General features: G+C 55.4%; 1 protein-coding gene across 4 annotated transcripts; it reads left to right on the forward strand.

The window, feature by feature from the left end:
- The first annotated feature begins 1,210 nt into the window (after positions 1 to 1,210).
- On the forward strand, positions 1,211 to 17,456 carry DEF8 (differentially expressed in FDCP 8 homolog). 4 transcript variants are annotated; one of them, XM_060000065.1, is made up of 12 exons: positions 1,211 to 1,302; positions 6,453 to 6,586; positions 7,223 to 7,320; positions 8,670 to 8,819; positions 9,748 to 9,889; positions 11,110 to 11,274; positions 11,819 to 11,946; positions 12,085 to 12,198; positions 13,062 to 13,142; positions 13,720 to 13,860; positions 13,962 to 14,071; positions 15,160 to 17,456. In XM_060000065.1, exons 2-12 carry the CDS (start codon positions 6,463 to 6,465, stop codon positions 15,260 to 15,262), a joined length of 1,356 nt encoding a protein of 451 aa, XP_059856048.1. In that variant the 5' UTR covers positions 1,211 to 1,302; positions 6,453 to 6,462; the 3' UTR covers positions 15,263 to 17,456. The 4 variants fall into 4 exon arrangements, with proteins under 4 accessions (XP_059856048.1, XP_059856047.1, XP_059856046.1 ...); XM_060000064.1 differs by lacking the exon at positions 1,211 to 1,302 and adding an exon at positions 4,619 to 5,045 and having other exon boundaries at positions 13,771 to 13,860; XM_060000063.1 differs by lacking the exon at positions 1,211 to 1,302 and adding an exon at positions 4,620 to 5,045 and having other exon boundaries at positions 13,065 to 13,142.
- The last annotated feature ends 5,489 nt before the right edge of the window (positions 17,457 to 22,945 follow it).

Here is a 22,945-nt window from a genome sequence, read left to right on the forward strand (position 1 = left end):
AAAAAAAAAAAAGAAAATTAAATACCAACGTTTAAAAGAGTGTTTGGTTTCTACTTAAACCAGGACTTTTGTGATTACGGAAAATCTAGGCAACGCCGTCCCCTGCCTATACCATTGTCGACGAAAAATCAATCAGTTGATCTAAGGAAGAAATGGAAAATTTTATTCGAGCCAAATTTGAGGATGATAACCCAGGAACACCATCTCAGTAAAGCTCCAAGGACTGTTTTGCCATTAGAAGTCAAGTCACAGTGATACAGGTTTTTTGAGACAGAGGGCTGGACATCAAATGACATATTATTGACAGTTTAAACAATCTAGATCTAAGCTCATCCTGGCCCCTTACAAGATCAGGAAGGAACCTTATCTTTTTTTAAAAATAGATTTTAGGGCGTCCCTGGTGGCGCAGCGGTTGAGAATCTGCCTGCCAATGTAGGGGACACAGGTTTGATCCCTGGTTTGGGAGGATCCCACATGCCGCGGAGCAACTGGGCCAGTGAGCCACAACTACTGAGCCCGCGCGTCTGGAGCCTGTGCTCCGCAACAAGAGAGGCCGCGATAGTGAGAGGCCCTCACACTGCGATGAAGAGTGGTCCCCGCTTGCCACAACTAGAGATGAGCCCTTGCACAGAAACGAAGACCCAACACAGCAAAAATTAATTAATTAATTAATAAACTCCTACCCCCAACATCTTTAAAAAAAAAAGATTTAAAAATATTTATTTATTTATTTAGGCTGTGCCGGGTCTTTGTTGTGGCATGAGGACTCTTAGTTGAGGCATGTGGGATCTAGTTCCCTGACCACGGATGGAACGGGAGTCCCCTGCACTGGGAGCGCAGAGTCTTACCCACTGGACCACCACGGAAATCCCGGAACCCTATCTTTTAAGCAGCTGTCATGGATGCCAAGAGAATGCTGCTCTCTGTGGTTGGGCAGGCGTTTCTGCCGATGGGGAGGTTTGATCGATGCATAAATGCAGATACAGATGCACAGCGGGCCGAGAGCAGGCCAAAGGGCAGAGAAAATTTTTATGTTTAAAATTTTCTTGTCTTGCCATAAAACATGAATTTTATTTCACACCACCTTGAAGAGCTGGGATGAAGTGTCGCCCATTTCCTGGAGCGGGAGGTGGAGGCCTCCGGGCCGGGGGCGGGACGCGCAGACTCCGCCTGTGCTGTGAGCCTCCGGGCCGCAGGAGGCAGCAGCGGGCGGGGCGGATACAGCGTATCGAGGGCGGCGGTGGATACGATGTAACGAGGCCGGCCGGCCGCACACAATGTAGCGAGGGCTGCGGCGGTCAGGTGAGCGGCGGAGCGGGCGCGGGCGGGGGTCTGGGTGGAGGAGACGGGGACGCTCGGGCCGCCGCGGCCCGGAGCTCGGAGAGCCCCCTCTCCCGACGCGGACCCCGCGGCGCAGGGGGCGAGGGACCCGCCCGAGGCCCCGGCCCGGGCGCAGAGCAGGATTCAGACCCGCGGGTCCTCACCTGGGGCCAGAGGGGTTTGGAGACCTCAGCCGCGCCACCCACCCGAGCAGGGTTCAGCGGGGAAGGCGTCCCCTGGCAGATGACACCGTCACTGCTTCCGGCTGTCGACACTCTGTCTGTAGGATCCGTGAGGCCCGAGGGGTGGCCGTGGCTGTGCCGCCCTGCGCTGGGGCTGGACCACTCTGAGCCTCAGTTTCCTCATCTATGAAACGGGCGGGCGTGGTGGAGGAGACCTGCCCCTGTGCGGAGCCAGTTAGCGAGGGTCCCCAGAGTGTCTGTTGTTGTTGTTGTTGTGGGTGAAGGTGGGGGAGGCCCGTTTGGGGGCGGCGTCTCCCAGACGCCGGGGTGGCTGCCGCTAAGCTTCTGCCGCAGGCAGTCCTTCAAGGGACAGTAACTGTGCCCCTGCGGGGCCCTGGCAGGCCTCCTTCCAGGTGTGAGCAGTTAGGACGTACCTTCGGCCCTGCCCCCTCCGGGGAGAAGTCCAGCGGCCTCTGGTGGCAGCCGGGGTGATAACAGGTCCTCTTGGTGGCCGTGCCTCCCCGAGAACAGGAGAGGCTGTTTCGGGCACATCTGAGCTTCAGCCCCATGTTCCTCGGGGCCCTGAGACGTCTTGGGCTTTGTTCTGAGCTTTCCTTTCATTGCAAAGACGTGGAGTCCGCAGCCCCCGTGAGAGGAGGTCTCTGGAGGAGGGTAGACAGTGCAGTAGCGGGTTTCCTGCATGCCTCTCAGTGCCCACCTTCCTGCGTGCTCCTCTCTGAGGCCAAGCCTGAATTCCGGGTGCAGAGCTCTCTGGGGGGTGAACCTGGTGGGGAGGTGAGGGTTGCTGTCACTTTCCTCAAAGTCAGCTGCCGCGCACTACATCTGCCAGGCCCCTGTGTCGGGACATCATCTGTCTGCCCTCGGCAGCTCCCCTCCCACACCCGCAAATACGATTCTCCAGCTTGGCCGGAGAGAAACTGGGGCTGAGAGAAGTCAGGTGACCCCACTCATTCACTCACCTGCAGCCTCTCTGCCAGGCTTGAGACTGGCACTGCCCATAAGGGGGTTAATGAGAGATGCTTTTTCCAGGAGAGCCTGTAGCCCAAGGAGGGCTGCTGGGAAGAGTGGAGGTGTTCCTGCCTTTGAGCTCCTCCGGCCATATTTTATTTTATTGATTTATTTTTCTAGGTAGGGCCTGAGAACCTGTGCTTTTTATTTATTTATTTTTTAAATTGAAGTACAGTTGGTTTACAACGTTCTTTTAGTTTCTGGTGTACAGCAAGGTGATTCAGTTAAATATATAGATATAGATAGATATATTCTTCTTCATATTCTTTTCCATTATGGTTTATTACAGGATGTGGAATCTAGTTCCCTGTGCTGTACAGTAGGACCTTGTTGTTTATCCATTCTATATATAACAGTTTGCATCTGCTAACCCCAAACGCCCGATCCAACCCCCTACTCCTTCCCCCTTGGCAACCACAAGTCTGTTCTCTATGTGAGTCTGTTTCTGTTTCATAGATAAGTTCATTTGTGTCATATTTTAGATTCCACATATAAGTGATATCATATGGTATTTGTCTTTCTCTTTCTGACTTATTTCACTTAGTATGATAATCTCTAGGTCCATCCATGTTGCTACAAATGGCATTATTTCATTCTTTTTTTTTTTGAGATTTAAAAGTGATTTCTTCATTTCCAGTTCTTACTGATTTCATTTCTCACATACACTCTTTAAGAAATAAAGGACGAAGTAGGAAATTAAAGTACATTAATAAAGACACAGCAATGTTTACAACACACACCCATGGCATCACATCCTCTTGTTAAGTGCTGTATGTTTCCCATGCTCAGGCCTCACTGGACAAATTCCGTTTGAGTCTAAAACAGTAAACTATCACCCTGTGGTCCAATAGATGGGTGAAAAAAAATACTTTTGCAGTTCCCTGGGGACAGGACAGGGTTATACACTGGTTGAGCCACAGCATCCAGGCCGCACAGGTAAAGAGAGAAAGGGTGGGGTTGGGTGGGATGCCAGAAACCAGAGAGGTGAGGTGAAGGGAGTACAGGAAATACCTCCTGAGGGAGGGAGTCTCCACTTTCAGACTTTTTAATTGGAGTAAAATTGCTTTACAATGTTGTGCTAGTTTCTGCTGTACAATGATGTGAATCAGCTATATGTATACCTATATCCCCTCCCTCTCGGACCTCCGTTCCACCTCTCCCCCGCATCCCACCCATCTAGGTCATCACAGAGCACCGAACTGAGCTCCCTGTGCTGTACTGCAGGTTCCCACTAGCTATCTGTTTTACACACGGTAGTGTGTTTATGTCAAACCTAATCTCCCAATTCATCCTACCATTCCCTTCTCCTCCCCGTGTCCACACATCCATTCTGTATGTCTGCATCTCTATTCCTGCCCTGCAACTAGGTTCATCTGTGCCATTTTTCTAGATTCCACATACATGCGTTAATATACGATATTTGTTTTTCTCTTTCTGGCTTACTTCGCTCTGTATGACAGACTCTAGGTCCATCCACATCTCTACAAATGACCCAATTTCACTCCTTTTTATGGCTGAGTAATATTCCATTACATATATGTACCACATCTTCTTTATCCATTCGTCTGTCAGTGGGCATTTAGGTTGTTTCCGTGTGTTGGCTACCGTGCATAGTGCCGCTGTGAACATAGGGATGCATGTATCTTTTTTTTGTGTGTGTGTGGTACGCGGGCCTCCCACCGGCGTGACCTCTCCCTTTGCGGAGCACAGGCTCCGGACGCGCAGGCCCAGAGGCCGTGGCTCATGGGCCCAGCCGCTCCGCGGCACGCGCGATCCCCCCAGACCGGGGCATGAACCCGCGCCCCCCGCATCGGCAGGCGGACTCCCAACCACTGCGCCACCAGGGAAGCCCGCCTCTGGCCATCTTTGAAAACGCTGGGAGGTTTCTGGGGCGAGACCCCGGGGGTGGCTCCTGATCCTCCAGTCTCTTGGGGGTGGGCTGATCAGCAAGTGATGTCACAGTTTGCTCTGCAGCGACTGCGGGTTACAGGCTTAACTGTCACGCACAAGTGCTTAATCCTCACCCCCCTCCCACCCCGCCCCAGGAGGCCGGCATGCTCCCTTATTTATGGGCAAGAAAATGCTCTTCGCTGCGGAAGGCAGCATTACATCAGGCCTGTCTGATTCTTAATAGTAACAGCGATAACGATAAGTTGCAGCTGGTGTTTATTTCTGGCCAAGGTAGTCAGAACTTTGTATTGACTAATTTAATCTTTAACTCTACACAGTGGGTACTGTTATCATCCCCACTTGAAACATGAGAACTCAAAGGCATAGAAAGCCTCAGGCATTTGCCCAAGGTCACACAGCTGGAGCTGACAGCTGGGATTTGAATAGGGCCAATTTGTCTGCTGACCACAGGGCTGTTAGGGTGATCAGTCAGGATCTGTGTTGGCTGCAAGAGACAGAACTCCTCCCAGTAACAGTAGTTTAAACAGAAGTTTCTTTCTGTCTCACGTGAATGAAGCCTGGCGGTGAGCAGCTCAGGGCTTCCTCATCACTCCGGAAGAAGGGGTTAGTGAATGTGGATCTCACTTGTTTGTGACAACTGGGTCTCCCCTGCTCTGGGGGCTTCCTAGGGCACTGTGGCCCAAGCTTGCCATCTTGGGTGGTGACCACCCTGTGTGAGCTGCCCAGAGACATCAGGTCATAAGGGAGACTGTGACTTGGGCCCATGGCGTCTGTGTCCTGCCCTGTTTTGACCTAGGGGCAGCTAGTCAATGGGTGCCACGTTCTACCAGGCTGGAACTTCCCCACATCCCACCACAGAGACCAGAGAGGCAGGCGAGGTCCCGGGGCTGTGTGAGAGTCCCTGCCCAGGTGCAGGGCAGCAGTGGGCAGGGTGGGGTGGCCCTGGGCCATGCACTCTGGCTCAGTTCTCCTTTCATGGGGTGGAGGGCAGATAGGAGTCAGAGGATTGCCTTGTATAATAACAAATTATTTCAGACGGTAACCAGGTATAAGGAGAGCATAACCAACACCCATGCCCTTACTACAAAGTTTTAACAAACATCTGTCCAACCTTCTGTGAACTCATTTGGCCCTGAAGCAGAGAGAGGCTAAGGGATGTGGACCCGCTAGTTAAGTGGGGGGCCCTGGGAGGCAAACCCCACCGAAGTCCCTTCCTCTGTCTCAGGAGCACCAGCCCCGCGTGTTCGCGGCTTGCTGAGCTCTGCGCAGGGGAGAGCAGTGCCAGGCTGTGGACCAGGCACTTCCTGCCTGTTTCCTTGGGTCCCGAGGTGTGGGGCTAGGCGTGGGCTCTGGCCACATGGGGCATCAGTGCAGCGCCAGCCTGGGTCACACGGTGACTACACAGCGTTCGTGGGCCCTCCCCTTGGGGCACCGGGAGGTGGGTCCTGCCAAGGCCACACTGCAGGTGGCAGAGCAGGCCTGAGCCCTGGCATCAGCACTGACCCTTCTGCTGGGGGGGGGGGGGTGGGCGGGGAGGGCGGGTTCTGCATGCTCTGACTGGAAAGGAGCACCTTGGGTCCAAGGCCAGAAGGGAGGAACTGAGTCCCGGCAGGTGTGATCCTGGGAGCCGCACAGCTTTGGCGCCTCGGTGGACAGGGAGGGCGTGGCTCTACCAGGGCAAGTGAGGCAGGCGGGATCAAAGGGGCCCGTGCTGGAGGTCTGACTGGGCACGCCCTTCTGGCCCTGCCTGCGCCATCAGTGGCTCGGACATCGCTGCTCTTTGTGAGGGGGCTCCAGCAGTGGGCGCCGGGGTGAGGGGGCTCGGCTGGTTTGGGGAGGGTCTGAAGGGGGTGGCTGTGGTGTGGGGATGTTTGGCCCGGACCCTGCTGGGGAAGGGAGAGGGGCCAGGCCTCCCCTCCAAAGCTCCAGGCACTCAGAAAGGGGAGGGGACCGCAGCGAGCCCGGGAGCCGGACGCCCACCTCTGCCCCGCCCGGCCCGCCCGCCCACAGGTGGGGTGCTATGGAATATGACGAGAAGCTCGCCCGGTTCCGGCAGGTCCACCTCAATCCTTTCAACAAGCAGCTCGGGCCCTGGCAGCATGAACAGGGGCCTGGCAAGGAGGCCCTGCAGGTCGCTTCTGAAGGTGGGTGCTGGGGGCTGCTGTGCGGGTGGTCTGACCCCGTCACACCGGCCCCCCCTCTACAGGGTTCCTCCCGTGGACACGCGGGGACCCCCCTCTTCTCTGCAGCACAACCCGCTTTCCACCTGTTGCATCCCCTGGGGAATGAACACTCCCCAGGGCAGGGATGTGTGCCTGTCTTGTCACTGCTGTGTCCCAGGGCCCAGCGCACAGCACGTGCTCACTTGGAGAACGCTTGGGGCATGAACTCAGCGCCAAGATCTGGAGGGTGAGAGGTCAGCAGGATGTGAGCCCCGAGACTGGATGGAGCCAACGGGGTGCCGGGGGCCCCGGGGGTGTGTGTGTGCAGAGGTGGCCGGTGTCCACACGGGGTTTCACGTGTTCTGGTGTGTAGTGCTCCGGCGGCCCTTCTCGAGCCCGCAGATGTACTCACGAGGCGTGGGCCTTAGAAATCGGCATGTTTCTGTAGTATTTACTGTTTTTGCACGGCACTCTCCCGTCTGCACAAGGATTCGGTTTCCTTTGCAAGTGCAAACAGGGCCGATGCCAGGGCAGGGCCCTGCTTCCCTCGCCTCCCATGGGCTCCACGGCTTCCTCCTGGGGTGGCAGGCTGACTCGTCTCTCTGCCGCCCTTCCCAGAGGCCCTGCCCGAGCTGCCCCCGGGAGAGCCAGAGTTCCGCTGTCCTGAGCGCGTGATGGACCTAGGCCTGTCCGAGGACCACTTCGCCCGCCCTGTGGTAAGGTTCAGGGTCTGCGGGCGGGGAGGGGGACAAGGTGAGCCCCCAAAGCGCGAGGAGCCGGCCATGTCCACCTCAGCAGGGGCTCCTGGGCCTGGAATCTGAGGCCCACGTGACACCTGGCTCCCACCCCCAAAACGTGTTTGCGGTCCTGTGGGGATGGGCTGGACCTGGGGTTGGGAGCCTGGGCTGCTGTTCTGAGCGCCGTTCCCTCCCCCCCCGGGGTCCTGTGAAGCAAATGTGAGAGTTAATTCCACCTGGGGTCCCAGGGAATCCTATAGTCATGCTGTAGGGTGAGGGAGAGGACGGGAGAGGGGAAGCCCCCTGCCCACACCCGCTGCCCACTCAGCTAGGCAGGGCCACTCTTGTCTGTGCTACATTTTGTACCATGGAAATCTTGCTGTTTCTTTTGTTTGTTTGTTTTCTAATAAAAGGGCTATAATAATTTTTTTTAAAGTTTGAAAATCTTCCCGTTTTATGCAAACTATCTCCAACTTTTGAGAGAAACGTTATAGTAACATTCAAATATGATTCTTAAAAAATTCACCTGGAGACCCCAGTTCTCGTCTGCTGTTCATTTTTGTTGTTCATGTGGCCTTTAAGCTTTGCGCTTTGCTGCTGCAGATACCTATTTCATTTATGTGCTTTGCATCTTTATTAGAACATTTCTGAGCCCCTCCTATGGGCCACACACTGGTTTCCAAGAGAGGTGTCCCCTCCTCTTTGCCCGGAGGCTCAGTGTACTGCGGGGAGGAGCACGGCTCCTGAGGGCAGTGACACTGCTTTCCTGGGGCAGGATCAGCCCCAGCTCTGAGCCCCGGCCTGTCTCCCTGCCCCTGAGTCTAGGGGCTTTGTTGGGCCCCGCCCCCGGTCCACCTGTGAGGTGCTGGGGCCAGGGGCGGGTGGGTGCCCGGGGTGTCTGTGAGCTTGGTGACCGAACCAGAGGCCACTTCCTCTCCTTGTCGACAGACGAGTGTCATTTCCCGGCTTTCCTCCAAGAGGAAGTTCTGTAGAAGTAAGCGAAATAGCATAGCCAGAAAAGCGATTGGATTTCTAAAAGAGGGAAGTTGTGTTTCGAAAAACATCCTGAATTAGGTCTCCAGAGGCCCGTGGGTGGACAGGTCCAGAGAGGGGCAGGTGGTGTGGTGCGGCTCCTCCCTCTGCTGCCCGGGTTCCCGGGCCTTGAGCAGGTCCTTGGCCACCTGGGCCACCTGGGTGAGCAGGACCAGGGAGGTCTTCTCTGGGCCCAACTGCCTATGAGGCTGGGCCTGGCCAAAAAGGAGAGCACGCAGGGGGCATCTGACCGTCACTGTCCCCAAACCCGCCACCTCCCGCCTCCACCCGAGCAGGGCCTGTTCCTGGCCTCTGACATCCAGCAGCTGCGGCAGGCCATCCAGGAGTGCAAGCAGGTGATCCTGGAGCTGCCGGAGCACTCGGAGAAGCAGAAGGACGCCGTGGTCAGGCTCATCCACCTCCGGCTGAAGCTCCAGGAGCTGAAGGTGGGTGCCGGCCGCCCCCCTCCAGGCAGCTGGAGCTGGGCTGGGGCACGCACGTCCGGAGGCCGGGCCGCCTCTGGGGCAGCGCGGCTGAGGTTCCACCCTCCACACCCGACTGGCTGAAGCTACCCAGGCAGGCGGGAGAGAGATGGGCCGTCACCCCAGGTGCAGCCTGTGTCTCTACTAGTCTGATGGTAATCACAGTCCTGGGTCATGTGTCCACCCACTGGAGCAAGTGGGTCAGTTAATCCCACCTTGAACCACGTGACCCAGAGCAGGGGGTGGTTTGCCGAAGGTGACAACAGAAGGGCTCATGGATCCTGGAAGCCAAACACCACAGGGGTCCATCATGTAGTCCTTGAGTCTGTGCCCTGTTTGACTGGGGCCCCACCGCATCCCTGCACTGGTTCCTGAGTCCCTGGGAATATAGAAAGTGGAGTGCTCTTTAGAATATAGGTAAGGCTATGGCACGAGCTAAGACACCCCCAAATACAGTGGCTTAAAGGAATTGGTTGTGTAGTTTTACTCATGTGGAAATGTTGTAGGTGGCCCAGGGCCCATCCGGCAGCTGTTGGTATCGGAGACCTCAGGTCCTCCTTTTTCGGTGCTCTGCCAGTCCCTGGCAAGTCCACGACAGCCCCTCACTGCCTCTGGGTCTGCACCCAGCCAGCAAAAACAGTGTGGGAAGGGCAGCGAAGGCCCTTTCACCCCTGCTCACGTGCCACCTAGGTACAAAGGTAGTCTGTAATCTGGGTGGTCCCGGCCTGACCAATCACTGTGTTCTATTGTAAGGGAAGGGCTGTGGCACTGGGGTAAATTTCACAACCTCTGCTACACGTGGTTACCTGGGAGACGCAGTCAAGGGGCTCGTGTGACGGGAAAAGAGCTGCTGCCTGGCTCACCTGTGACCCCTCCCTGGCCCCCTCCCCAGGACCCCAGTGAGGATGAGCCCAACATCCGAGTCCTTCTCGAGCACCGATTCTACAAGGAGAAGAGCAAGAGTGTGAAGCAAACCTGTGACAAGTGTCACACCGTCATCTGGGGGCTCATTCAGACCTGGTACACCTGCACAGGTGGGCCGAGACCAGACTGCTCCTTCTGGCCTGGCACTCCAGGCCCCAGGGGAGGGGGAATTCTCTGCTGTGTTTTCGGTATTTGCTGAGCCCTGCAGCGTGGGGGGGATGGGAGGTAGAGCAAGGGATGAAAGACCCAAATACCTGCCTTCACCAGGCTCACATCCACTAGCCATGCGTGGCTATTCGAATTTCAGTTAATTAAGGTAATAACTAGTTGCTCAGTGGTACCATGCACATTCCAAGTACACAATAGCCACATGAGGCTGGTGGCCACCCATTGGACAGTGCAGACAGGACGTTTCCATCATTGCAGAAAATTCCATTGGAGGTGCTGTTCTGGATGAAAAATCAAATAAATAAATGAAATGGTATGTTAGACATATAGTGAAAAAGAATAAGGGAAGGGACTAGTATGTGTTGGGGAGGGGGATGGGTGCTACGTTAGGGTGAAATGAAAAGGCATCATGTGACATTTAATAGAAAACTTGGAGGTTGGGGGCAAACCAGGAGTATATCTAGGAAGGAACATTTCTTCAGGGGAGCTGTCTGTGCAAAGGCCCTGTGGTCAGTGTGTGTCCAGTGTCTTCGAGGAGGAGCAGAGAGCAGTGTGGCTGAAGCACTGTGTCAGGGAGGAGGCATGGTAGAGGTGGGCTCAGAGGTGGCTAGAGCCTTTTGCGTAAGTGCACTGGGGCCACGGGTGAGTGCAGGACATACTTAGGTTTTAACTCCGGCTGCTGAGCTGAGCATGGCCTGAAGGAGGGAAAGTGATGGACTGTGACCAGGGTGGGGCATTCGGATGAGAAGGGGCCAAGTGCAGCCCTAGCTGAAGGACTGGGATGACGTCTCAGTAGGTGGAAAGATGGAGGCACTGAAACCTGAGCTGGGAAGACTGGGGTGGGATTGGTAAGGAAGAGCTGGATTCCACTCAGACAGCTTGGGTTTGAGCCCTTTAGGCACCCAGATGGGAATGGCAGGTAGGCCCCTGGCCCTTTGAGTATGGGGTTGGGGGGAAAGGTCTGCACGTACCTTCAGGGCAAGACTTGGGTGGGGACTGAAGGGACCTTTGACATTTGGGAACCTGCAGTGGTGCCTGGAGAGGCTCTTGCGTTGGTCTGGGAATCGGAGTACAGGCCCCTGGGGGTCCCGGCAGCTGAAGGGCAGCCTGGGCCGCAGGGTGACCACCCTTCTAAGAGGCACGTTGTCGGGCCCCCAACCAGGGTGTTATTACCGCTGTCACAGCAAGTGTTTGAACCTCATCTCCAAGCCCTGCGTGCGGTCCAAAGTCAGCCACCAGGCCGAGTATGAGCTGAACATCTGCCCCGAGGCAGGGCTGGACAGCCAGGATTACCGCTGTGCTGAGTGCCGGGCACCCATCTCTCTGCGTGAGAACCCCCGGGAGAGCAGGGCACAGGGCGGAGGGGAGCTGCCTGGGCCAGGAGCCCTGCCGACAGCTGTATGAGAAACTTGGGTGCGTGCGATGGCTAAGGGTAGCGTGACTCCGGGGCACGAGTCCTGCTCCTTTCCTGGGGGAGCGACAAGGGGCTGCTCTGGGTGCCTTTTCACTTCCCACCCGGGCAGAGTGAGGTTGCCACGTGTGTCCCCTAGGAGTCCCTGCGGGGTTGGGCTGCACTCAGCCTCCCATGTGTGGCCCCATTGTCACAGAAAACCCACCTCGATGGGGAAATCCCGCAGCAGTCGCTCACAGGCTGTGTATCGGGCCTTCTTCCCAGAAACATACTGCCTCTGGCAGTCGCCTGGCGGCAGTCCTACTATTGTCCCATTTTACTGGTGAGAAACAGGGAAGCAGGGTGGCCTAGAAGACGATGAGTCGGGTGTGGAAGGTGGAACCCTTGGCCCCGCGTGGGCGCAGCTGGGGGAGGGACCTCGCAGGTCTCCCAGGCTTTGTAATGCTTGCCCTCTCCACAGGGGGTGTGCCCAGCGAGGCCCGGCAGTGCGACTACACCGGCCAGTACTACTGCAGCCGCTGCCACTGGAACGACCTGGCCGTCATCCCAGCGCGTGTGGTGCACAACTGGGACTTCGAGCCGCGCAAGGTGGGTGGGGAGCGCAGCGAGGTGGAGCGAGGGGCACGGCCCTGGGGTACAGCCCCCGCTGGCTGGGGATTGGGTGGGGAGGGGGCGTGGCCTGGGGGCGTGGCGCCGGAAGTGTGTCCCCCCCCCCCCCCCCCGCAGGTGTCCCGCGGCAGCATGCGCTACCTGGCGCTGATGGTGTCGAGGCCCGTGCTCCGGCTCCGGGAGATCAACCCTCTGCTGTTCAACTATGTGGAGGAGCTGGTGGAGATCCGGGTGAGGCTGGGGAGGGGGCGGGCGTGGGGCGACCCTGCCCCCCCGGGGTGTGGTGGATCGGAGAGATGCCGCCTGCTTAGCTGGGCCCCGCCCCTGTCCTTTAAGTTAAAGTCGCTAAAGCAACTGTCCAGCCACAATATGAAACACAACACAAGGATCAGAGGCAATCTGAATTTTTCTGGTAGCCACATTAGAAAAATAAGCAGCAGGTGAAGTTCATTTCAGTGATGCGGTTTATCTAACCCAACCTATCGGTGTACATTATGGAGACACGCTGCACTGTTTCTCTTTCTTGCACTAGTCTTCTCGTCCCAGTGTGTATTCTCCACTTAACCACGTCTGTGTGCTCAGGTGCTGGACGCACCTGAGAGTGGTGGGGGCCACTCTCTTTGCCATTCAGCAGGAGGCCGGGGTGGGGCACGGGCAGGTGAGGGTGCCTCAGGCTAGTGCTGAGAGGGGTGGGGCTTGAAGGGGAGCGGGCTGAGGCACGGCAGGCTGAGCTGCCGAGATCCCGGGCTGAGGAGGGGTTAGACTGGTCAGTCTCCATCGATGGAGGCAAGCTCAGATGCGCTCGAGGTGTGTGTGCACGTGTGGAGCTGGGCTCGGGGGAGAGACTGCGGACGAAGGAACCTCAGGGTCCTGCCTGGCCGAGAAGCTGTGGCTTGAACTTGAGCTTGGCTGGAGCGCTCAGATCCGGGGCTGTGCTGGGGAACGGGAAGGTACCTCCTGTCCCCTACTGACCCAGAGCGTAAGGTGACATGACTTCCTACAGAGCCAGAGCAGGGCCAGCCCCTCCCCCACAGACACACCAGGCACAGCCCATGCCCCCACCAGGGATGCCCACCGGCCCCTCTCGTCCACAGAAGCTGCGCCAGGATATCTTGCTCATGAAGCCGTATTTCATCACCTGCAGGGAGGCCATGGCGGCACGCCTGCTCCTGCAGGTCAGCCCGCCTGCCCCGGGGGGGGGGGGGAGGGGATCTGTCGGGGAGGGTGGGGGGGAACAGACCAGGGCCGTGGGGGGATGGCTTGATGCCTTGCGTGTGTTGTGCTGTTAGCAGAAGGTCTCCACACTGTCCCCGGGAACACTAGGTCTGCCGTAAACAAACAGGCATTGTACCCACAAAACCCTGCTGTGATTCCATCCCCGTGAGGGGCGCTCAGAGGAGCGGGTCTCATCCTGCAGCCTTCATGGGAGTCTCCATGGAGTGGACCAGGCACGGGCCAGCCCAGGAAGGGCTGACCACGAAACACTTTTCAAGGCTCATCTGTTTATTTGTTCCACAAATACTCACTGGGTGCCTGCTGCAGGCAGACAGTGTCTGGGTCCTGGGGGGCAGGGAGCAGAGCAGTGCCCTTCGGGTTGGGCAGAAAAGAAAAGTAGGAAGCAGCGTGGCGGGGGGTGGCGAGGTGTGCGGATGAGATACAGTGGGGAAGGGGGCCCAGCTGCAGGCGAGCCGGGGGGGTGGGCAGCGCGAGGGCGCTGGCCCGCCACCGGGGTCACGCTGGCTGGGCCCGCAGCTCCAGCACCGGCAGCACTTCGTGGAGAGCGACGAGATGTACTCCGTGCAGGACCTGCTGGACGCGCGCACGGGCCGCCTGGGCTGCTCGCTGGCGGACACCCACACGCTGTTCGCCAAGCACATCAAACTGGACTGCGAGGTGGGCCCCCCCGCGGGCCAGGTGGGGAGGGCGGGAGGGGGGCTCTGGTGGACGTGCCCCCCACCCTGGGAGCGGGCACTGACCATCCCGCCTCGCCCCAGCGGTGCCAGGCCAAGGGCTTTGTGTGTGAGCTCTGCAGAGAGGGTGACGTGCTCTTCCCCTTCGACAGTCACACGTCGGTGTGCGCCGACTGCTCCGCCGTCTTCCACAGGTCGGTGCTTGAGACCCCCACCCCCTCCGATAGACACGGGGAGAGGGAGGGAGGGAGACACTGGGGCTTGATCTTCGCCGCCGGGTTTCAGATCTCTTTGCCTTGATCCTGAGATGTGGACTTAGACCCTGATGGTGAGACTCAGCTGAGTTCCGCTGGGAAGAAGCCCCCGTGGGCTGGGGAGGGGTGCGCAGCCCAGACCCCGCGAGTGCGCACGTATCCGGCTGGCTTCCCTCCTCCACCGGGACTGAGGTTTAGCTGAGGCCAGGGCTTCCTAAACTTCTTAGCTCTTGGGATTTTTTTTCAAACGTTCCCTAGGCCACAAGAAATACCTAACATTTCTGTGTATTAAGTACTTAGGTTCAAACAACTTAAGCATTTATGTCCTAAAGACTTGTGGATGTTTGGAAGAATGATACACAGAAATCGGAAGAAAGATGTGTGAATTCGTTAAGCACAGTTACCAATAGGCGCGCGCCTGCTGGGCCCACACAGCTTCTCACACTGGGCTCAGGTGGGACCCCGCCACCCCTGTTTCAGTCCACACTGGTTTTTCCTGGCACTTGGAGTTCCTCAGAGCCACCGCCGACCTCATAGGTCTGCAGAGCTGGGATTGCGGTTGCAGTGACTATAGCAGGAGCTGTTGTTAAAACCGTGAGCTCCCTCGAGCTAGCAGTTTGCATGGTGTCTGTCCTGTCAAATACCGCTACGCCCCCTTCAAACATTTAAACTGCCGTGGGGACCGTGTGCACCTCCGCAGAGCCCTGAGTGGAGGCTCTGCACGGCAGTGGGGACAGGTCGGGGGTCACTGAGCTCTGAGCGGAACCCTCCCTGTCACAGGGCCACAGGTAATAGGTGTGGAGCCGTTAGGAAGGGCCCGCACACAGGGACAGGACAGCAGGCCTGGCAGGCACGCCTGGGTGCAGCCCTCTGCACTGACCCTTTGGGAGAAACTCTGCTTCGGTTTCCCCGTCCATCTGGGGGGATACTGGGACCTGACTTAAGGAGCTTGCGAAGAGTCGGTGGTAGATGTCTACATGCAGGGAGCCATGCCCCTTCCCGGGCTGACCCTGTCTCCCTGCCCCCAGGGACTGCTACTACGACAATTCCACCACGTGCCCTAGGTGTGCCCGCCTTACCTTGCGGAAGCAGTCACTCTTCCAGGAGCCTGGTCCAGACGTGGACGCCTAGAGCAACGGAACCCCTCGTGGGCCTGTCTGGGGCCCGCCCTGCCAGTTGTTGCCGAAGTCAAGGTGTTTCTTGTGCTCTGGAGACCCTAGGCTACAGCCCCTGGACCTCTCCCCAGCACCTCGGGGACGATGGTAAGCTCTGGGGGATGACTGGCCTCGTGGGGCATCACAAGGACCATCACCCCCTAGCGCTTACCGGAACTTGGGGCAGCCACGCCTGGCTGTTTTCCGGCTGCTGTGTGGGCCAGGATGTGCACCCCCTCCCCGAACTGCAGAGCTTTAAGGGGAGGGGAGTGGGGGAGGGACTCTTCTCATCTCCCCTTGGCCAAGAGCCCCCCACGCCCTTGGGACCAAGGCTGCTGGGCCTGGGCCACCCTGGAAATCCTGGAGGGCTTCCGGGGAGTGGCCGACAAGACTGAGGATGCCAGCTGCACACACTCAGCCTTGGCCTGAGTTTTATCTGCGGTGGATGGTTTGGGTTCTACGTGGAGGCTCCCTCCCCCAGCCCCTTGTCTCTCTGGGGACCTCTGGTTGTCCCTGGCTGGGGCTGTTCATAACTATCTCCCAAGGGCCCTGCCCCTGCCTCCCACCAGGGTTCTCTCTCTGGGTCCTCCTCTGGCGGGCCAGTCCAAGGGTTACTGGCTTTTTCTACACAACGTGGAAGGAAGGGGCCACCTAGCTGTCACCGCTGGGTGGACTGGCCGCCGCTCCTGCCTTGGCCCAGCCCAGCTTACCCTGGTGTTCCAAGCTGGGGGGCTGGGGGTCCCACCCAGAGAGGCTGCCCTGCTTCCAGGTGTGGAGCAGGGACTGTGCCCCCGGGGGAGGTCAGGGTTAGGTGAGAGGGCTGGTGACAGTAGACCTGGGACCCAGTGTGCCGAGGAGCTGCGTCCTGCCACCACGGTGCCTGCCTGCAGAGACCTCGGAGACTCCGACCAGGGGCCTTCTGTTTGGGGGCCTGAGGTCAGGCGCCAGAAATCTTTGCTCCAGCAGAGGAAGCCCGGGATGCAGGACTGACCCCCAGCTATCCAGTGGGGGAGCTGCGTTTGCGGGGACCCTTGGGAGACCCTGCCGTCCAGGGGAAGGCCCGTGGGAGGAGGACGTCTCAGGACACGGCTGCGCGGTTCTGCCCTCCTCCCCGCCCTGGAGTGTGCTGACTATTGACACACAGGTGGGCGGTGGGCAGGGGGTACAGCCACCGGGGCGTCCATCACCTTTGGGAAGCCCGAGCAGAGGCTCGGCCAGCAGAAAGGAAAGGCCAGCCTAGTTAGCTGGTGGGCCGACGTGGGCGGTGGGTAAAGACAGCGCCACCCCCTCCTCACCCCTCTGCACCCCAGGGAAGCCCTGTCCGGTGGCTTTAGGCGATCCCCTCCTTCTGTGCTGAGCACAGTGGGAGGCTGGCCCCCATCGGGACCCCTTTCTTCTCGGGGTTGAGCGGGGGTTAAAGGCTAAATGCCCTCTTCCTACGCCCCAGATCTGCACACGTCTCACCGCAGCATCGCATTTCTGTCATAAGGATATTGGCTGTCCCCGAATTTACCGTGTCATCAGCACACTATTCCAGTTACTATCACTGTGTCCATAAGAAACGTTAGTAGCTGCCATTTGTTGGGCAAAGTTGGCTCTTCTTTTTTTTTTTTTAAACTACCCCCATTACCTCTGCCCCATCTCCCCCTTCTGGATGACAAATTCTTTAAACAGAATCATGTGTGGGTCTTTCTGAGTTCAGCTCGTGGTAGCAAGAACCCACCAAGGAACCAGTTAGCATGGGCAGGCCCTCCCAGGAGAGCTGTGTAATGGGCTGCAGCCCCTGTCTCACTAAAGCTGTGTTCTCCAGACCGTGGTGTGTGTGCTGAACTGGGGACAGGGCAGGGTTTGCTTGACATATGAATCAAACACAGGTTTAGCCACAGCCCACAGCCCTCCCCATCCAACGGCGTCTTCTGTAATCTGGGCATCGTGCCTAGGCCTCAGTGTGCTGACCCCTCTAAGAGACACTAAAACACATCCCTGGTGGGGCTGTTTGGGTGCCAGGAAGCGCCGGGCACAGCCTGGCACACGGAGAATGCTCAGTGAGTAGAAGCTATGTCTTCTCTGCATAACCCTCCCGGTGGAAAGACTGTCTCGTTAACGCACTGTAAGTAGTGCAGGCCCCAGGTCTAGCTCCTGGGAGCCTCTCGCGTCTTCACAAGCTGGACCCTCTGGACTTCAGGAGACAGGGCCTGAAGGGCCCTGGGACTTCAGGAGAACCCTGCACGCCCTCCCAAATTACATTCAAACCTCTGTGTATGTACATTGCTCTAGAGATATGAGCCCTGGTTTTGACCAGGATCTCAAAGAAAACATCAGGAATGTGCTTGAGAAGGTGCCTTTATCCAGCTACATCCAGACAGGCTGGTAGACAGCAGCCCTACGGCCGAGGAGACCTGAGAGCTCGATGGGGGCACAGGCAGAGGGTGGGGGAAAGGCGTGTGAGGGGTCCGTGGGCCTGGTGCTGGCACCCCCAGCTTCAAACAGGTAAGGCTGCACGTGGGCATCACAAGACACAGCCTCCACCCACCCCCTTCAGGTATGAAAGAGTACTTCCTTTTAACCTTTTAATTTTGACAAATTTAGGTTTACAGAAGTGTTGCAGAAACACTCCCAGGTACCCATCTCCTGGATTCCATAAATGTTAACATCTTGCCCCATTTGCTTCATCCTTTCTCCACACTCTTGTGAACCATGTGGCAGTTAAGTTGCCCCTTTGCCTCTAAGTAACTCGTGTGTTACTCCCAAACAAGGACGTTGCCTTCCACGGCTGCAGTGCGGTCATAACATCAGGAAGTTGACATTGATTTGGGACCATAAAACCTACAACAAACCGTATTCAGATTTTGCCATTCAGTTGCCATGTCGTTTTAGCTTCTAATCTGGAAGGGTTCATGACACTGACATTGAAAAGCACAGGCTAGGGACGTCCCTGGTGGCGCAGTGGTTAAGAATCTGCCTGCCAATGCAGGGGACATGGGTTTGAGCCCTGGTCCGGGAAGCTCCCACATGCTGCGGAGCAACGAAGCCCATGCGCCACAACTACTGAGCATGTGCTCTAGAGCCCGCGAGAGTTCTCCACAAGTACTGAGCCTGCGAGCCACAACTGCTGCTACTGTGGCAGCACAACAACTGAAGCCTGTGTGCCTAGAGCCCCTGCTCTGCAACAAGAGAAGCCACCGCAATGAGAAGCCCGCGTGCCGCAAGGAAGAGGAGCCCCCGCTCACCACAACTAGAGAAAGCCCACGTGCAGCGACGAAGACCCAACGCGGCCAAATAAATTAATTAAAAAAAAAAAAGGAAAAGCACAGGCTAATTATTCTGAAGACTTTCCTTCAGTGTGGGTTCTTCTGATTGAATTTGGGCTTTGCACTTTTGGTGGGATTTTCACAGAAGCGATGCTGTGTCTGTAGTGTGTCATCTGTCCTACTCCTGGAGATGCTTTGGTCCCCGTCTCCTGTGTCCTTTTGACATGTTCCTGGCGTTCTTTAGGCATTTGCTTCCTTTCCAGCGTAGCAAGGTATTCCAGGCTTATTCTGTAATTTCCCCAGTCCCAGCCCTGGAACCAGTCATGTTTCTGAGGAGCCCCAGAACCTTCTGGTGGAGCATGGCACTCAGGAAACAAGATGTGGTTGTTGGTTACGCTCATGGCTGGGGTAGGAAATAGTACTGCATGTCCATTTCCTTATTGGTCTATAAACATATTAAAAACCATGAGTTTACACTGATACTTCCAATTTCAAAACAACACAAGAGTCATTCTTTCCCTTTTTCATATTTGCAATTCCCTTGCTTGACAGTGAGACACCCGGCTCCATTAACCATAATATACTTATTTGCTCAATCCTAGAGTACACACAAAGCACCTTCGGCATTGCTCACCTATGCTGGTGAAAAACAAGGCTACTAACAAGCGTTTAATATTTGTTTAGATTCTTTTTTGTCTCTAGTCTGAGGGCATATAGTCAAAATAAGGTGTTTAAAATTTACTTGGGTGTTTCTCCCCCTTCGTTGTGGATACGCAATTCATGCGCAACACAGTTCCGTTCATATACTCCACTGTTTTATTTCCCTACCCTTGTTTACTTTTGTTTGTGCAATATGTTAACATGGTTCCCCGATCAGAACTTCCCAAAAGGTACAAAAGTTACATTTCCCCCCCACCCCCATAACCAATCTCTTTAGTCTCCGGTTTCTCCTTCCTGTGTTTCTTTTCGTACAGGAGTAAGATACGTGTGTATTTTATTTTCCCTTCTTTCTTCCACAAAAGGTAGCACACTCTACTCTTGCACGTTGCTTTTTTTCAATTGATAATATATCCTGGAAACCACTCCACATCAGCTGAGTTCTTCCTTATTCTACTATTATGGTAGCTATCATCATTTACAACTGTCTTACATTCCACCGTGTGGAGGTGCCATTTTACATGTGACTATTTCACTCGAGACTCTTCAGGCTGTTCCGTAGCTCTTGCAGTTACAAACAAGGCTGCAACAAATAATCCGTGCACATACATTTTCTTTTGTTGTCAGTGTATCTTTAGGGTATAATCCTAAAAGTGGGATTGCTAAATCAAAAGAAATATATTTTTCACTAGTGTTCAATGCCCCTCGGTAAGGGATGTGCAAACCTGCACTCTCACCAGCAATGAATGAGGGTGCCAGTGACGCCACAGCCACACCAAGAGAATGTGCAGTCACACTTTTTGATCATTGCCGATCTGAATGATGAGAAATGGTATCTGTATAGCTTTCATTTGCATTTCTCTTGAGGTCAAGCTTATGTTTCTGGATCTAGTTTACTTATTTATGAATTCTATGTTTTGCCCACTTTTCTATTGGATTTTTGGTATTCTCAATCTTTAACAGTCCTTCACTTATGAGGGGTATTAGCCCATTATCTGTAAGAAATTTTCTTCCAGTGTGTCATCTGCCTTTGACCTTGTATTTTATCCTCATAGAAAAGTTTTGTTACCTTTTCATATGGTTAAACTGATTAATCTTAAATTTCCTCTAGATTTTGAGTCCTAGAAAATCTTCCCAACACCCAAGTCAAAGACATTCATCCGTGTGTTTTGTAGTACTTCCAAGGTTTCAGTTTTTCCATTTAGATCCCTCATCTGTTTGTTTATTCTTGTGTATGCTGTGAGTTATGAATTAACTATCTTTTGCCAAATTTTAACCAGCTGTCCTGCACTATTAAAAAAAAAAGCCTATGTGTATCTATTTCTGGACTTTCTATTGTATTCTACAGGTCTGCATACCTCCCTGATTCAATCAGGTTTTATAGTGTGCTCTAATGTCTACCGGGGATAGTCTCCTTGTAGTTTGTTTTAAATAACTTTTCCTGGATTTTCTTTCATTCAATCTTCTTAAAGCACATATTTAGGTAAAATTTTAATGCCAAAATTGATGCTCTTACGTGTCAAAATGAAAATACCAGAAGCAGGGTTTCCAGGGATGTTAAACACCTGAAAGCAGAGGCTTGGCTGGGCCTCGCCCAGGAGGTCACCCGTTGCGTCTGGTCACACACCGAGTCGCCTAGGAGAGCTGCTTTGAGCGCCACTCCTTCTCACTGTACAGGTCCCTATAGCAGCTTATTGCATCGTTGATTGCTCTCGAAACTTTCAGGTTCCACGCATCATCAGGGCTGTTACTGGTAAGGACCTGCAAGCCAGCCTCGAAATGTGAGAAGGCTGCTGACAGCTCCCGTGTGGTTAGTTGGCGCAGGGCAGGTGCAGCCTCTTCACCCTCCTCCTCCTCTCCTGCCGGTTCCTGCTCCAGCTGCACCAGCTCCTCATTTGAGAGACCCTCCTCGTGGGACTGCAGCAGCTGGTCCACGTCAGCTTCTCCCACCTCTCCGAGGGCCACACTCTTGGCAAGGGTCACAATATTTTGTTGAACCTGGGCAATGTTGTCTGTTTGGGAAACACTCTGGAACTGAACACACTCGGGCCAAATCTTCTTCCACACACTGTTCATTGTTGCTGGCCTGAGCTCCTCCCAAGCTATTGCAATGTTGTCCACGGCATCCATGATGCTGTACTTTCTCCAAAACTCCCTGATCTCAGCTGTATCGTCCCCATCTGTTGCTTCTAGGATGTGCTCAAAAGTCCTTCTCAGGTAATGAGCTTTGAAGGTAGAGGCCACACCTTGACCCATGGGCTGGATGGAGTCAGCCGTATTGTCATGAAGATATTCCACTCTTACATTATCAGACAGATCGCTCAAATTTACTGGGTGGCATGGTGCATTGTCTAAGATGAGCAGTGCTTTGTTGGTGAGATTATTTTGGGCACAGTATTTTTCAATGGCAGGGCAAAAAAAGTATGTGAACCACTCATGAAAGATGCTCCTGGTTGCCCAGGCCTTTTTATTGGAACGCCAAATCACAGGCAAATTGGGCTTGGAGTACCCCTCCAGAGCCCTGGGGTTTTCTGAGTGGTACACCAATAAGGGCTTCAACTTAAAGTCCCCAGCTGCATTGCCGCCAAGCAGCAGCATCAAGCGATCTTTGGATGATTTAAACCCGGGCTCAGCTTTCTCTTCTACCGAAATAAACGTTCTTTCAGGCATTCTTTTCCAAAAAAGCCCTGTCTCATCTACATTAAACACTTGCTGGGGGGTGTACTCACCTTCTTGGATGATGCTTTTCAGGATTTCTGGATATACATCCTCCTTACCAGGAGCCGCGCTGCTCATCTTGAAGTGGGGCAAACAGTGGCGTTCCTTGAATCTCACAAACCACCCTTTACTTGCACTGAACTTTGCTGTTTGAGAGCTCTCCCCTTGCTCACGCTGTAGGTCATCAAACAAACTCTTAGCCTTCTCCTGAATAACGGTAACGCTCAGGGGCACGTTTCGCTGGCTCTGGTCTTCAAGCCACACATGCAACAACCGCTCCATCGTCTCCATGACTGCACTTCGGTGGCGAGTCAAACGGGAGGCTCTCAACGGAGTAGCTATTTGTGAACTCGCTTTGATTTTTTCTTTGTTATCTCGGATTGTCGCCACTGTAGAGACAGCAAGGCCTAAGGCCTTTGCGACCTGGCTGAGCTTTTCACCCACTTCAAACCGTCTTAACACTTCTAATTTCACGTCGAGGGTAATTGCTTTCCGTTCCCTTTTGGCACTCGGGATGGCCGTCGCATTTCGGGGCCTTTTCCCAGGCATCTTTGCCTCCGGAATGTACTAAAAGAACAGCAGTCCCAGGTGCGAGAAAGCCTGTGGTTATTCTATGCCCCCTTGCACAACTTGGGGAAGAGAAAGTGGGGCTTCGAGGAGGCGCAGGCTGCCGTCCCGGGGGACGTGGAAGGGTCAGCACAGGCCGGCCCACGACACTGCCCAGTTTCAGGCCGGTTCATTCTGGGCTCCAGGGCGCCCAGCGTGGCCCTCTGGCGTCGATCAGACCGTCCACTTCCCTGGACAGCACGCGTGGGTTTCCGTGACGCAGAAACAACTCGGTGAGCGGCAGTAGGCTGCACAGCACACGCAGCCCCAGTGCTGTGCTTCCTCCCGGAACCGGTTCCCAGCGCGGCGCCGGGACCACCAGGAGCCCCCGGGCTGGGCCTGGCGGACCGGCGATCGCTCTTGTGAGCCGCTTCCCACGGAGGACCCCGGAAATACCTGTCCTTGGAGACGCCGGATTTAAAATAAAT

This window comes from Delphinus delphis, chromosome 20 (assembly GCF_949987515.2).
Source record: "Delphinus delphis chromosome 20, mDelDel1.2, whole genome shotgun sequence".
Classification (NCBI taxonomy): domain Eukaryota; kingdom Metazoa; phylum Chordata; class Mammalia; order Artiodactyla; family Delphinidae; genus Delphinus; species Delphinus delphis.